The sequence below is a fragment of the Salvia miltiorrhiza genome, chromosome 7 (assembly GCF_028751815.1).
Source record: "Salvia miltiorrhiza cultivar Shanhuang (shh) chromosome 7, IMPLAD_Smil_shh, whole genome shotgun sequence".
NCBI lineage: Eukaryota > Viridiplantae > Streptophyta > Magnoliopsida > Lamiales > Lamiaceae > Salvia > Salvia miltiorrhiza.
In genome coordinates this window covers 53,400,065-53,415,687 of record NC_080393.1, presented here as the reverse complement: position 1 = coordinate 53,415,687, position 15,623 = coordinate 53,400,065, and the positions used below count along the sequence as shown (strand labels likewise).

At 37.4% G+C, this 15,623-nt stretch overlaps 2 protein-coding genes across 2 annotated transcripts; both read left to right on the top strand.

Moving 5' to 3' along the window:
* The first annotated feature begins 2,622 nt into the window (after nt 1-2,622).
* Nucleotides 2,623-5,994, top strand: LOC130994812 (putative late blight resistance protein homolog R1B-17). The gene is made up of 3 exons (XM_057919881.1): nt 2,623-2,831; nt 2,925-5,660; nt 5,740-5,994. The coding sequence occupies exon 2, from the start codon at nt 3,018-3,020 to the stop codon at nt 5,628-5,630; it is 2,613 nt and encodes an 870-aa protein (XP_057775864.1). The 5' UTR covers nt 2,623-2,831; nt 2,925-3,017; the 3' UTR covers nt 5,631-5,660; nt 5,740-5,994.
* Nucleotides 5,995-11,421: 5,427 nt separating this feature from the next.
* LOC130994401 (putative late blight resistance protein homolog R1A-10) lies at nt 11,422-12,492 on the top strand. The gene has a single exon (XM_057919444.1). It carries the CDS (start codon nt 11,422-11,424, stop codon nt 12,490-12,492), a length of 1,071 nt encoding a protein of 356 aa, XP_057775427.1.
* The last annotated feature ends 3,131 nt before the right edge of the window (nt 12,493-15,623 follow it).

The following is a 15,623-nucleotide window of genomic DNA, read 5'->3' as shown; positions in this document are numbered from 1 at the left end:
AACCGTTTCGGTGCAGTTCGGTCCGGCCTAATGGTAAAAATAGGACTGTAACTTTTAATATTTTTAGAAAGATGACTATATGTTACGAAGTTTGAAAATAAGTACTATATGTTAGGAAATTTGAAAATAAGGGCAATAACTTTCATTTTTTACATTTACAGTCCTATTTAACACATCAAAATAAGGACTATAGCTTTCATCACGCCCGAAATAGGAGTATAAGTGTAAAAAATAAAAGTTATTTTCTTCATTTTCAAATTCCATAACATTGTTAGTTAAAATAGCTACTGCATGAGCTACTATTATAGCTCATGCCAATCTCAAAGGCATTTATGGCAAATAGCCTCAATTTCCAACTTTGCTGCCATTCCATTCAACTATTGCGGCAAACACCATCTTACATTTGCCTATAAATTGAGCCTCACAACAGCACACCACCAAAAACAGAAGTGTTCTTTCTGTTAGAGAGAGAGAAAAATTTTGTGAGAGAGAACTTCAATGTTGAAGTTATACACGAGTGATAAAAGTGAGTTGAGAGATAGCCTCTGCGTAGACAGATACAAAATACGGTGTGATATTTTTTGTTGTACTCCTTCTTTTGAGATTATCTAATATATTGGTGTGAGTCCGTGGACGTAGGCAGTTAGGCCGAACCACGTTAAAAATATCGGTATCATTTTTTTGTCGTTTCATATCGGTTGGTATTTAAAATATTGCGTCACACTAGATCCAGGGCGGAATTAATTGCGTCTAATTTCCCAACAAACATATAGTCCTTATTTTCAAATTTCGTAACATATAATCATTTTTCTAAAAATATTGAAAGTTACAGTCCTGTTGTTATCATTAGGTCGTGTTCTTAGTTTGTGAATGTTTTAGTTTGCAAGCAAGAATTATTCTTTACTGCTCAGATTTAGTGCATGTTGATTACAGATTGTGGAAGAGATGCGTTTTGCTGCAATTAATCTGAATGAATTATATATATGATACTTCCATCTCATATATATCAAGCTTGATATATATATATTTACCTATGTCAAGCTTTATTTACCTATATCACGTTTTTTTTCTTTGAGTGTCGAAATGCAGGAGAGCTGGTTGAGCAGTTGGCTTTATTTATTGATTTTTCATAAAAGATGTCTCATAGTTAGTTACTTACTAACATTTGCATCTCGTGCAATGCACGGATTTTTTTTTTTCAATATTAATATAAAATCGATACCAACTCAATTATCATATATATAAATGTAATAAAAAATGACAATTTTAATTGAATATATTTAATCTGAATATTGAAAAAATAAAAATTAAAGAGAATTCACAACATTAAAAACAGATATTATAAAAAGGAAAAAATTATAAGTTAAAAAAATAAAAATAAAGAAATTAAAAAATATATTTATTCAAAAAAATGAGAGAGGAGAGAATTTTTTTTAAAATTAATCTTTAGATAAATATAAATTTTACATTTTAAATTAAATATTTATATAAAATATATCAAATTAAAGCTGTTATCGTGATCTTTAATTTGATATGCATATTAAATATTTTATAATTAGTCGTATATTAAAATTTTATAAATAAATAAAACAAAAAAATAAGAAGATAAAGAAAAATGAAATAAAAAAATATATAATTTACAAATAAACCTTCAATTTTATTATAACTACGGCCACACAATTTTGAAATTGATTTCAAATTGGGAGTTGCCTTTTTAATATATAAGATGCTTTGAATGCTACATGAAATTTTTATAACGTTGGATTGAAATTTAAACATTCATTATTTTCTTCTAATATGTTTATTTGCAAACTAAAGTGACATAGTAGTGTCAGATTCATATTTCACAAAAAAATTAGTTACTTTTTTTTGTTTGGAAACTATTTTTTACTTATATTTAAACTTTATTCACATTCAATATTTTTAAAAATCTAATCTTCTCGATTAATCTCCAAAACTTGATTATCCACAAATATATGATCATTGACTATCTGTAATCAATGATGTGCACATGGCCTCAATGTCGACGCATCTGTCTAGATCAGTACAATTTAAATGAGTCATTAAGTGATAGTTAAAAACTTAAATCTAATATCGATTGGATAAATCAATGATATTTTTGGAGGGAAATTTTTGCAACCAAAAAGCTTGCTTTAATATAGGAGTTTAAATTTATTTAAATCAATTATCTTAGGGCTATTTGCAAAAATAGGCCACTATTTTTCGGACTTGTAAAAATAAGCCAATTATTTTAGTTTTTGGTATTTTTAGGCCACATGTGTACCCAATCAGGCTATTTTGGGCCACATTTTGACTCCAAAAAATGGCCTATAAATGCTGAATTGAGCTCAAATATGGCCTAAAAATGCCAAAAACTAAAATAATTGGCCTATTTTTGCAAGTCCGGAAAATAGTAGCCTATTTTTGCAAATAGCCCTAAGATAATGGCCTTAAATAATTTTAAACTCTTTAATATAGATATATATAGATATAGCAGCTGAATATATGGCGTTAATGGTGGTAGTATAATCAATGAATACATGTGTAGAGCTGACTCTCATTTTAACAATTCTAAATCCTTTCCTTCCACCACCTACTGCCGTTGCCATACCACCACCACCATCATATTTTCAAACATTAATTTGTTTCTCGCTCCTATAATTATTCTTCCACACGTTAATTTGCCTTCAAAATCATCAATACATCCATTTTACCATTTGCATTATACACATCTCTTCAAATCTTTTACTCAAATTCTTGAATGTTTCTGAAATTGTATCAAAACCAGCTGCCGCCGCCGTTGACTTGCGCCAACTCCACCGCGAGATCAGGTACAGCAGCAGAGAGCTAAAGATGTATCATTAATTTGTTTCATCTCCATTTGCTTATTAGTATAACTCTTCTTCTCCGTTTCTTTCTTATAGGCGATTTCTACCACACAGTTTTGGAGGAAATTCAATTTCTGAGCTAAGTTTGTGGAAGCAATTTTGTTTCAACGATCAGCAGATTATTTGGATATGGCGGCTTATGGTGCGGCGGATTCTCTCAAGAATACGATTCAGCGTATTCTACAATCGTCTCGCATTTCTCTCGTTTCCCGATCTCCACAAATCTTACTACCTGCCTACGATGAGATGGATCGATTGCAGAAACTTCTGCTAAAATTGGACGACACCAGCTGCAGCAAGATCAGGACGAAGGTGAATGGTGTGGATGAACGAATCAAAGAGGTAGTTTGGGAATTTGAAGATTTACTCGAATCACATGTCTTACATCAGGTTCTTCCACAACTCGAAAGCGAGAGAGACAGCTCATTCCCTGTAGAGCTGCAGAGTCTGCAACACCATGTTGATTGCTTCGTCGAGAAGATAAAGATGATGGAGGAGGAATACACTTATGAAATGGATAATATGGCTGAAGAAGAAGGCGAGCCTATTTCTTCAAGAATTGATTTTGGCGGAATCAACTCAAAGATGGTTGGATTATCTCACCATTTTGAAAAAGCCAGAGATTATCTTCTTGAAGAAAATAACAAGCAACCCTATTCGATTGTTGGGATGGCGGGCGTTGGAAAGACAACTCTTGCTAAGCATATTTTTGAATATCCATCAATTCGGAGCCATTTTGAGTTTCGAGCATGGGTCAAAGTGGGCAGAACATGTGAATTTAATGAACTATTACGATGCCTTCTATCTCAAGTGGATCCCAACGCTTACCAAATACTTATCCAAGGAGATGATGATGAGGCAAAATTAGTCCGAATTCTGAAAGAAAGATTAAAAAACAAGAAATGTCTCATCGTGTTGGATGATGTTTGGGAGATGCAAGCAGCAGATCGCTTTAGAAATTTCTTGCGAGAAGGGAATATTGTTGGGAGGATTCAATTCTTACTTACAAGTAGACAAGCAATAGTATGCGCGGAGGATGGGTACCAAAGAGTGCGCTTGTTGAATGAAGAAGAAAGTAAGAAATTACTTGGTGAGAAGGTTTTTGGTGAAGAGGGTTTCCCTCCTCAACTTGAGAAACTCGGAGAAAAGATTGCCAAAAAATGTGAAGGCCTTCCTCTTATGATAGTCACAGTTGCAGAGCTCCTATCAAAAGCTGACAAGACCCCAGAATACTGGACTGAGGTACTCATCAAACAGCGTAGTTCAGTCTTTGTGGATGCATATAATCAAATATCAGAGGTACTTTTCCCAAGCTATGATTACTTACCCCAATATTTAAAAATGTTATTTCTCTACATGGGAGCTTTCCGTCCATATTTGAATATTGAGCTAATGGCGCTCGGTGCTATGTTGAGAACCGATGTGTTTCTTGAACCGACTGGAGATGAAAGTTTTGAACATTTTTGGAAGACATGCTCGGAAAAGCTTTCGATGTGGTATCATCTTCTTCTCGACACATCACAGGAGGATGAACATTTGTTTTGGGATAGAAAGTATCGTGTGCATTCTTGTTGGCAGCACGTGTGTAGGGTAGAAGCTAGTAGGATCAAGTTTTTGCATGTCTTACAAAGTTGTGATGATATTATAAAAGACCAGCGCCGCTTGTGTGCCCATTGGAACAGTTTATTATGCTTCAAACAAGTGTGTGATTCTATAAAAAGTGATTGTGCATCCATTGTCCGTTCTCTCCTTTGTTATGGTCCTTATCACCCATATCCACTGCCAATACATGCCATGGGTTTCAAGTTGCTCAGGGTACTATATGCTTCTCGTGTCCGATTTTTTCATATCCCAATTGAAATTTTCAAACTAGTTTGTCTACGATATCTTGCCATAACTTACAACGGTGACCCCCCTGCTTACATATCCAACCTTTTTCAGCTTCAATTCTTGGTTATTTCTAGACATATGTTCATTAAAAAGCGTGGAGTTCAGCCATACATGCCTGTGCAAATTTGGGACATGCAAGAACTAGAGCTTATTAAGATTTGGGGAAGTGACCTACCAACCCCTAATACTAATGATGCTACCTTGAACAAACTCTTCTCACTTCTTGGTGTGAGTGCAAACAGTTGTACAAGAGAAGTTCTTAAAAGAATTCCTAATTTAGTGGAGTTGGGGATTGGAGTGGAGTTGAAGCCTTATGATGATGATGAAACCAACCCATTGAGTTCTTTGAGTTATATATCAGAACTCCAGAATTTGGAAATGCTTACATATCAAATCGCGAATCCGGAGATAAAGCTTGAGTTTCCTACTATTCTTCATCTTTCAATGTTCCCATCAAGTCTCACAGTGTTAAATTTGAGTGGGTTGGGATATCCTTGGGGGTCTCTAAATGACATTGGTTCACTGCTGCCAAAACTCGAGTTTCTCGAATTAAAATGCTATGCCTTTCGAGGCCTATTGTGGGAAATAAAACCAGGAAGTTTCTTGAAACTTATTGAACTTCGAATTGAAGATAGCGATTTGGTGCAATGGAGACCTCAACGTGGAAGCCTCCCGAGGCTTCGTACACTAAGGATGAAACACTGCTACAAATTGCAACAACTCGATTTGTCGGATGATCAGTCTTCGATCAAGACCATTGAATTAGTGGAGTGCAATCCTTTAGCTGTGGCTTGTGCCAATCAATTAAAAGATAAGTTTTCCTTCAAACTTATTGTCGATTCTTCTTTCTGAGCTCAAGTGACTCTGCAACTTGCCTGACAGGTTAGTCTCACTACTTTGCAATATATATCACGTCTTAAATATATATCTTCGTTATAGTCACATTTCTATAAATTTTCAGGCAAATGGGAGAGCTGAAGGTGTCAGACGCTGCATTATCCCACAATGTAGATTGTATCACGTTGTCGTCTGAATTTAAGGATTGTAACTTGACATTTTCAGATTCTGGCAATATACTAATTAAACAAGCTGTTAGAATCAGAGCAGAGCAGTTGAGTTTCTTGTCTTTGTTGTCTATGAGCAAAATTCTTGTAGTGTCTGAGATGAATTCATAAAATTGGCTCTCTTGATTTGTTGGTTACCAATTGCGATTACATATTTATATACCAATCTATTGCAAGAAGCATTTCAGCAGCACATAAATATGATCATGGTGACAAACCAAGAATCTCAGCTACCAATCTATTGCGAAAATATTAGCATTTTGTTACTAATGCCGTCTGTCCAAAAAAATTACTACTAATTTTTTTTAATATTAGTTTTTATATTTTAAATCTTATTCATATTCTGTTATGAAAATAAGACAAGTAGAAGGATAAGAAGTAGTAAACTAAAGAACACCGATTTACGTGGAAACCCGAAACGGGAGAAAACCACGGGCAGAGGAGAAGTATTCACTATGTCAAAAGAGAGGTTACAAACTTGGGGAGGAAGACAAAATTTCTTCTATCTATATTACAAGACGCAGCATCAACAATAACAAAAGGCTCCAGTTGGGCCCAGCCTTATTGGGCCCCAAGCCTCAAGCCCAAAATCGTGTCACTAACGCTAACAATCTCCACCTTGACACGAAGAACCCACAAACTAACCTCCAAAAACAACATCGACATCACCAACAAAACTCCACCTCTTCCATAAAACCCCTTGGGGATTAACTCATCATCTAAGGCCAACTAAGTTTAAGCAATGCTCAAACTTAGCAACGGGAAGTGCCTTTGTCATCATATCAGCAGGATTATCATGAGTACTGATTTTGCTCACAACAATATCACCGCGAGCAATAACGTCATGTACAAAGTGATAACGCACATCAATGTGCTTAGTCCTCTCATGAAACATTTGGTCTTTTGTAAGACAAATAGCACTTTGGCTATCACAAAAGATTGTGGTAATCTGCAAATCCTTCCTCAACTCAGCAAATAAACTCTTCAGCCAAATTGCCTTCTTAACTGCTTCGGTAATGGCCATATACTCAGCCTCGGTAGTGGATAATACAACTGTGTTCTGCAAAGTAGCCTTCCAACTAATAGCACAACCGCCTATGCTAAAGACATAGCCGGTAAGAGATCTTCTTCTATCAAGATCTCCCGCAAAATCTGAGTCTACATAACCAACAACTCCATCTCTAGTATTCCCAAACTACAAACAAACATCAGTTGAACCTTTCAAATATCGAAAGATCCATTGGATCCTTACCTGGATTTGCCAGGTAGCGACTAACAACACTCACTGCATGAGCTAAGTCTGGACGTGAACACACCATGGCATACATGAGAGATCCAACTGCATTAGAATATGGAACTCGAGACATATATTCAATTTCCTCATTTGACTGCGGCGAAAAAGTGGAAGAAAGTTTGAAATGAGTTGCCAAATGAGTGCTAACCGGTTTAGCATTCTGCATGTTAAAACGATAGAGAATTTTCTTGATATACCCTTTTTGACTTAGGTATATCTTTTCAGCTTTTCTATCTCTTATGATCTCCATTCCAAGTATCTTCTTTGTAGATCCTAAATCCTTCATATCAAATTCAAGACTGAGTTGTTTCTTCACCTTTGCTATCTCGGAGTTGCTATTCGCAGCTATCAACATGTCATCAACATAGAGTAAGAGATATACAAAAAATCCATCATTGTTAACTCGATAAAATACACAACTATCTGCATCACTCATCTTGAAGGCATGAGTAGTCATAAATTGGTCAAATGTTTTATACCATTGCCTCGGCGACTGCTTTAAACCATAGAGAGATTTCTGCAGGTAACAAACGTAGTCCTCCTTTCCTGGAACTACAAAACCCTCAGGCTGCTCCATGTAAATATCTTCTTCTAAGTCTCCATGCAAAAAAGCAGTCTTCACATCAAGCTGCTCAAGCTCCAAATCATGCATTGCAACAATGCCAAGCAAAGCTCGTATTGAGCTATGCTTCACGACAGGGGAGAATATATCATTGTAGTCCACACCTGGAATCTGACTATATCCTTTTGCTACAAGTCTCGCCTTATATCTCGAGTCCTTCTTCTTCTTAAACACCCATTTGCACCGAACAGCTTTCTTGCCTTTTGGCAGCCTCACTAGCACCCAAGTGTGATTTTTCAAAAGTGATTCTAGCTCTTCTTCCATAGCAGCTATCCATCTTGCAGAGTCAACGCAAGCAATAGCCTCTTTGTATGAGGCGGGCTCATTGCATGACTCGATCTCCTCAGCCACATTCAAAGCATAAGCTACCATGTTAGAAGATTCAATCGATTTTTCAGCTACCAAACTAGAAGACTCAATGAGTCTTTCAGGAGGTATTATCTAATGCCTAGGTCGGTTTCTTGCAATGCAATGTTGTGGAGTTGTAGCTGGTGGTTCATAAACTGAGCTACTTGGCTCTTCTGATGTAGCTTCAGGTTTGATTGAAGGTGCAGTTCCTGATCCATCTTCAACCTCTATCTGCATATTCGGACTATGATGATCACCAATACAAGAGCCTTGAGAAGCAGCATTATGAATCATAGAAGTCTCATCAAAGACAACATCTTTACTCACTATGACCTTCTTAGTTTCAGGACACCAAATCTTGTATCCTTTCACACCAGACTTATAGCCTAGAAAAATGCACTTGATGGAGCGAGCATCTAACTTTCCCTGTACATCATGAACATACGCAGGGCAACCAAAGATTCTCAAGTTAGAATAATTTGGAGGAGAGCCAGACCAAACCTCTTGAGGAGTTTTCTTGTTGAGCAGGATAGATGGAGAGAGATTGATTAAATGACACGCCAAAGCTGCTGCTTCGGCCCAAAAACTCTTCGGCAAGCCAGAATTGAGAAGCATACATCGCACCTTATCTAATATGGTTCTATTCATTCTCTCAGCTACGCCATTCTGCTGTGGAGTGTAACGAACAGTGTGATGGCGAACAATTCCCTCAACCTTGCATAGGGACTTAAACTCTTTTGAACAGAATTCCAAACCATTATCGGTACGAAGAAGCTTAATTGATCTTCCAGTCTGCTTTTCTATCATAATTTTCCACTCTTTGAAAGTAGAAAACACATCACTCTTTTCCTTCAGAAAGAAGGCCCACACCTTTCTGGAAAAATCATCAATAATTGTCAACATCCAACGAGCTCCTCCTTTGGACGTCACTCTAGCCGGACCCCATACATCAGAATGTATATAATTCAAAATCCCGGCTGTGTTGTGAGTTCCTTTAGAGAACTTCACTCTCTTCTGCTTGCCCATAACACAATGTTCATAAAAATTCAGATTGTTAATTTTCTGCCCATCAAGTAGTCCTCTTTTGCTCAACTCAATCGTTCCATTCTCACTCATGTGGCCAAGTCTCAAATGCCACAATCAAGTAACCTGATTATCAGACGATGATGAGGCGGCTACAGCTGCAGCTCCCGTAAGTGTAGTGCCTTGCAAAACATATAATTTTCCAATCTTTCTTATTCCCTTCATCACAATGAGGGAGCCTTTACTGACCTTCATGACTCCACCGTCACCAGAATACTTGTACCCATTTTTGTCAAGAGTACCAAGTGAGATAAGATTTCTCTTCAATTCAGGAACATACCTTACTTCTCCAAGCGTGCGAATCATTCCGTCGAACATCTTGATTCTAACTGTTCCAATACCCTCAACTTTACAAGATGAATCATTCCCCATAAGCACATCACCTCTTTCAGCTTCATATGACGAGAACAATTCGCGGTTTGGAGTCATATGGAAGGAACAACCTGAATCCATAATCCATTCGTCATGAGGCCTTGTGCTAGAATCAGAAGCAATAAGGAGTTCACCATCACTGCAATCTTCATTAACAAAATCAGCCTCGCCTATTTCATTTCCCTTATAGCATGTTCCATTTCTCTTTTGTTTCTGATTCCCAAAAGCATTACTGCTAGCCTTCTTGTTTTTCTTCTCCAATTTCGGACATTCATTCTTGTAATGTCCAGGCTGTTTGCAGTAGTTACAACTTTTTTTTTTTTGATCGGACAAAGTCATGTTAGATGTTAGTAATTAGTTCCCCATCCACTCCAAGAACCACCTTAGTTACAACTATACTCAGGGTTTCGAGATTTCGATCTCGCTTTCCATTTTCCTTTCCCTTTCTTCCTATCACTGTGACTCCTATCTTGTGGCATTCCACGAGCAAACAAACCCTCTGCCGAGGTATCAGCCCCACTAACAAGCTGCTTTATCTTTTCTTTAGAAAATAAAGCATCAAAAACCTCATCAAGAGTAACAGTATCACGGCTATACAGGATAGTATCACGAAACGTATTATAAGACGCAGGCAGCGAACATAATAACATTAAAGCCAAATCCTCCTCATCGTACTTAACATCCAAAGCTTCTAAATCACCAACAGTTTCCTTAAAACCTGTAATATGCTCTTCTAGAGATGTACCTTCTGCCATATGATGAGAGTATAGACGTTTCTTCAGATGCAACTTACTGGTAAGGCTCTTATTCATACAAAGTTGCTCCAACTTCAGCCAGAGACCGGCAGCAGTGGTCTCCTTCAAAACATCCTACAGTATCTGATTCGATAGATGCAGATGTATATGGGACAGAGCTTTATGATCCTTCCTCCTCTTCTCCTCGTCTGTCCACGAACTGGGCATCTTATCAAGCCCTAGCAGAGTCTCGTCCAAGTCCCTATGGGCGAGCACAGCGCGCATCTTCACCTGCCATAGCGAAAATCTGGTGTTGAGATCCAACAGCGGAATATCGTACTTCATACTCGTCATCTTAGCCCTAGGCCGAAAACATAAGAAGCAGTAAACTAAAGAACACCGATTTACGTGGAAACCCAAAACGGGAGAAAACCACGGGCAGAGGAGAAGTATTCACTATGTCAAAAGAGAGGTTACAAACTTGGGGAGGAAGATAGAATTTCTTCTATCTATATTACAAGACGCAACAACAACAATAACAAAAGGCTCCAGTTGGGCCCAGCCTTATTGGGCCCTAAGCCTCAAGCCCAAAATCGTATCACTAACGCTAACATATTCAATATTTATAAAAATTTAATCATGTTAAATCATTTATGAAAAATCGTTCCCCTCAAACCACACTAATTACTTGTTCAAACTTTTCGATTAATCTCCAAATCTTGATTATCCACATATGACCATTGATCATCTTTAATCCTTCTTTTATTTTATTTTTTGAGAAAATTGATCATCTTTAATCAATGATGTGTATATGGCCTCAATTTCAAAGCATAGCAGCGTAGTATTTCCGCGTGTGAAGAGCTGACTTTGTGGAGAGGCTCTCAACCACTCTCATTTTCACAATTCCACCTTCAAAATCCTTATCCTTCCATCACCACCACCTACCGCCATCGCCAACTTCTCCGGCTTCACACCTTCCACCACCACAATCATATTTCAATCAAGTCATGGCGGCTTATGGTGCAGCCACTTCTCTCAAGAATACGATTATGTGTATTCTACAATCGTCTCGCATTTCTCTCGTTTTTCCCACTCTTCACAAATCTTACAACCTGCCTACAAAGAGATGGATCGATTGCAGAGTGTTATGCTAAAATTAGACGACACCAGCTGCAGCAAGATCAGGACGAAGGTGAATGCTGCGGATGAACGAATCAAAGAGGTAGTTTGGGAATTCGAAGATTTACTCGAATCCCATGTCTTACATCAGATTCTTCCACAGCTCGAAAGCGAGAGAGACAACTTGTCATTCTCTGTAGATCTGCAGAGTCTGCAACACCGTGTTGATTGCTTCATCGAGATGGTGAAGATGATGGAGGAAGAGTACATCATTGAAATGGAGAATATGGCTAAAGAAGAAGGCGAGCCTATTTCCTCAAGAATCGATTTTGGTGGAATCAAGCCAAAGATGGTTGGATTATCTGATGAATTTCAAAAAGCCAGAGATGATCTTCTTGAAGATAAAAATTACTCGATTATGGGGATGGCGGGCGTTGGAAAGACAACTCTTGCTAGGCATATTTTTAAGGATCCATCAACTCAGAGCCATTTCGAGTTTCGAGCATGGGTCAGAGTGGGTAGAAAATGGGAATCCAATGAACTATTACGATACGTTCTAGCTCAAGTGGATTCCAACGCTTACCAAAACCTTACCCAAGGAGATGATTATGAGGCAGAATTAGTTAGAATCTTGAAAGAAAGTTTGAAGGATAAGAAATGTCTCATTGTGTTGGATGATGTTTGGGACGCAGAAGTAGCATATGGCTTGACAAATTGCTTCCAAGATAAGAATATTGTTGGAAGGATTCGATTCTTACTTACAAGTAGACAAAGTATAGGAGACCCGAAGGGTGGGTCCAAAAGAGTGCGCTTTTTAAATGAAGAAGAAAGTAGGGAATTACTCGGTGAGAAAGTGTTTGGCGAAGAGGGTTTCCCTCCTCAACTTGAGGAACTGGGAGAGAACATTGCCAAGAAATGTGAAGGTCTTCCTCTTATGATAGTCACGGTTGCAGAGCTCCTATCAAAAGCTGACAAGACCCCGGAATACTGGAATAAGGTACTCGTTAAACAACGTAGTTCAGTCTTCGTGGATGCATTTAATCAAATATCAGAGGTATTAATTTTTCCCAAGCTATGACTACCTACCCCAATATGTTTTTTTCTCTATAGTGGCGATTTCCCTCCATATAATGATTTCAATATATTCACGCTCAACATTATGTTGAGCGCTGATGGGTTTCTTGAACCGATTGGAGAAGAAAGTTTATTCAAGACCTTCTTGGAAAATCTTTCTTCGTGGTATCATCTTGTTCTCGACACATCACATGAGGATGAATATTGGTTTTGGGATAGAAGCTATCCCGTGCATTCTTGTTGGCAGCACGTATGTGAGGAAGAAGCTAGTAGGATCAAGTATTTGCATGTCTTACAAAGTTGTGATGATGTTATAAAAGACCAGCGCCGTTTGTGTGAGCGTCGTTTGTGTGCCCATTGGAATAGTTTATTTTGCTTCAAACAAGTGTGTGATTCGATAAGAAGTGATTGTGCATCCACCGCACGTTCTCTCATTTGTTTCGGTCCTCATCACCAATATCCACTCTGTTCGCTAATATTTTCACCATGCCGCAAATATACGGGTAATTGCAATATATGGAAGCAAGGTCGTATCCCACAAGGATTAGTAGTTTAATGTAGTGATTATCCTAATTCATTTTACTAAGACTATTTAGACTAAACAATGAGGTGAGTGGTTTGATTATCTAACTAATTACTTAGCAAGTTCAAAGACAAAGTAAATCAAACAAACAATGAGAATTAAACAAGTGATGAAGGTGATTTATGGACTAGCATCAATGGACAAGTAATGGACTTCAATTAGCTCAATATTAATCTTGATGTTCCTAATTATCAAGAGTGATCTCCCAACTAGTTCTAGCCCCCTCCCGGACGACTAAAACGGTAGATTACGGGTCATAGTTGCCGTCCCCGGTCAACTTCTAACCTATAACTCCCAAAAGCACACAAAGATCGACAAACTCTTATCCAACTCTCAACCTACCGGTTTATTGAGTTAATATGTTTCAAGCTCCTAATCTATTATGATTATCCTCTCCCGATTCAAATCATAAATTAGAAATGCATAGAAAGTGGCCAACAATCCATACAAGATATAAAACTAGGGCTAGAAAAGATAATAGCAATAGAAACAAACAAGATATATATTGAGCATAATAAACAATCCAATACAACATCCATCTAGCCTAATCCCCAAATCAAAGGGGGATTTAGCCTATCATGCTTACAAATAACATACCTAAATCAAATGGGTACATAAATGAAAGAGAGAGTAAGAGGTGACAAATCTTATTTAATAAGCTTCCTTCAATCTTCTCTCTTCTTTAATGTCCTTCCAATCTTGGTGGTTGAATGTAGTAATGGAGGCTAGGGTTTAGTGTGTGGAGGATTGGGAGTGATGGGGTTGGTGTGTGTAATGAATGATATGAAAAATAGGGGGAAAGGGGGTTTTGGGGCAAAAATCGCGTCTGGGCCCACCAAAGGGAGCAATCCCGCCTTTTTCCCGCGACCACGGCATCAACTGCGGTCGAGAACGCGGCCGGAAGGAGAGGAGGCCGCGGTCAGGGACCGCAACCGCGGCTCGGACCGCGGGTGCTGGAAAAAATCATTCTGTACTCCGGGCGCAGGGAGCCGCGGTCATCCCCACGGCCGCGGGTGGGACCGCGGTCCATTCTTCTTTAGCCACGGCCGGTTGCCGCGGCCGTGGGGTCCTGCGCAGCCGGCTTTGTGAAATACAACCGAGGAGTTTCTTGAAACTTATTGAACTTGTAATTGAAGATACTGATTTGGTGCAATGGAGACCTCAACGTGGAAGCCTCCCGAGCCTTCGTAGACTAAGGATGAAGCACTGCTACAAATTGCAACAACTCGATTTGTCAGATGATCAGTCTTCGATCACGACCATTGAATTAAAGGAGTGCAATCCTTTAGCTGTCGTTTGTACCAATCAATTGGAAGGCGAGTTTTCCATCAAACTTGTGGTCTCTTCTTCTTTTGAGCTCAAGTGACTCTGCAACTTGTCTGATAGGTTAGTCTCACTACTTTGCAATATATATCTCGTCTTAATGTTTCTTACTTGCTTTTGATTTTGTTGGGGATTATGAAACCTGGGTGATGAATTGTGTATGTAGTTTGTAACTGAAATTGTTGTAAGTTGGATTTGTGTGAAAGCATTACTTGTTGTATATGATTTCACTTAGTTTTGATATTGTGTGTAATCAGTTGATGTGTTTTTTAAATAGCTTAAAATTCTCAAATTCTGGCAATATAATAATTAATTTCTGATTACTTTTATGATATGCTTTCATCCTTCATTCTGGATACATGATTCATTTGCAACTCATGATGAAACTTAGTGCGTTACTGAGACTAGCTAGTAAGTTGTGATCAAGAGTCTCATATATGTAACAAAATATAAAAATATTTTTCGTGCATTGCACAAGTGCAAATACTAGTAATTTTAAAGGTCATAAGTAAAATTTCAAAAAAAAATGTTAGCTCTTAGTAATTAATAGTAGCAATTATATAAGACTATAAATGTTTTACAATTAACTCTCAACATGTGTTAAGAATAATCGTCACCACCGAATAAACCTCGGCGCCGGCTCAGTCCAATCTCCTCTCATAGAGGTACACTTGAGATATGTTTAATCTCAATTTGCTTATTAAAATTCCTCCTCCTCCGTTTCTTTATTGGAATGAGATTCAGTGTACCACATTTTATGTCCCACTTTCAATTTTACTTATTTTCTTATATTTTTTTTTTTCAATTTCAACTTTATATGCTTTAGTTTAATTTTGTGATTATTAACTAGGGTTTATTCCATCAATCTAGGGTATATAATTAGTTTTTATCATTTAATTTCACTTTTATTAGTTAATAATAGGTTGATAAATTCAAAGTTATGGTATATTTTTTAAAAATTTTAATTTTTTAAAAGAAAAATTAAATATAATTCATAGTATCATAATAAATTTTATTTTTATAAAAAGATATTTTTAAAATAATCTATCTATACCTATTATAAAAGTGCCTTGTTTTACAAAATTTGACTTGCCTAATATGTCCCTATTTTTTAATCTATTTTAACGACAATAGTGTAGTATCATATTATCATTAAGTTGATTATTATATTTATGTATGAACATAAAAGAATTAAACTCCAATCACAATTCTAAACAAGTTCAATTTTA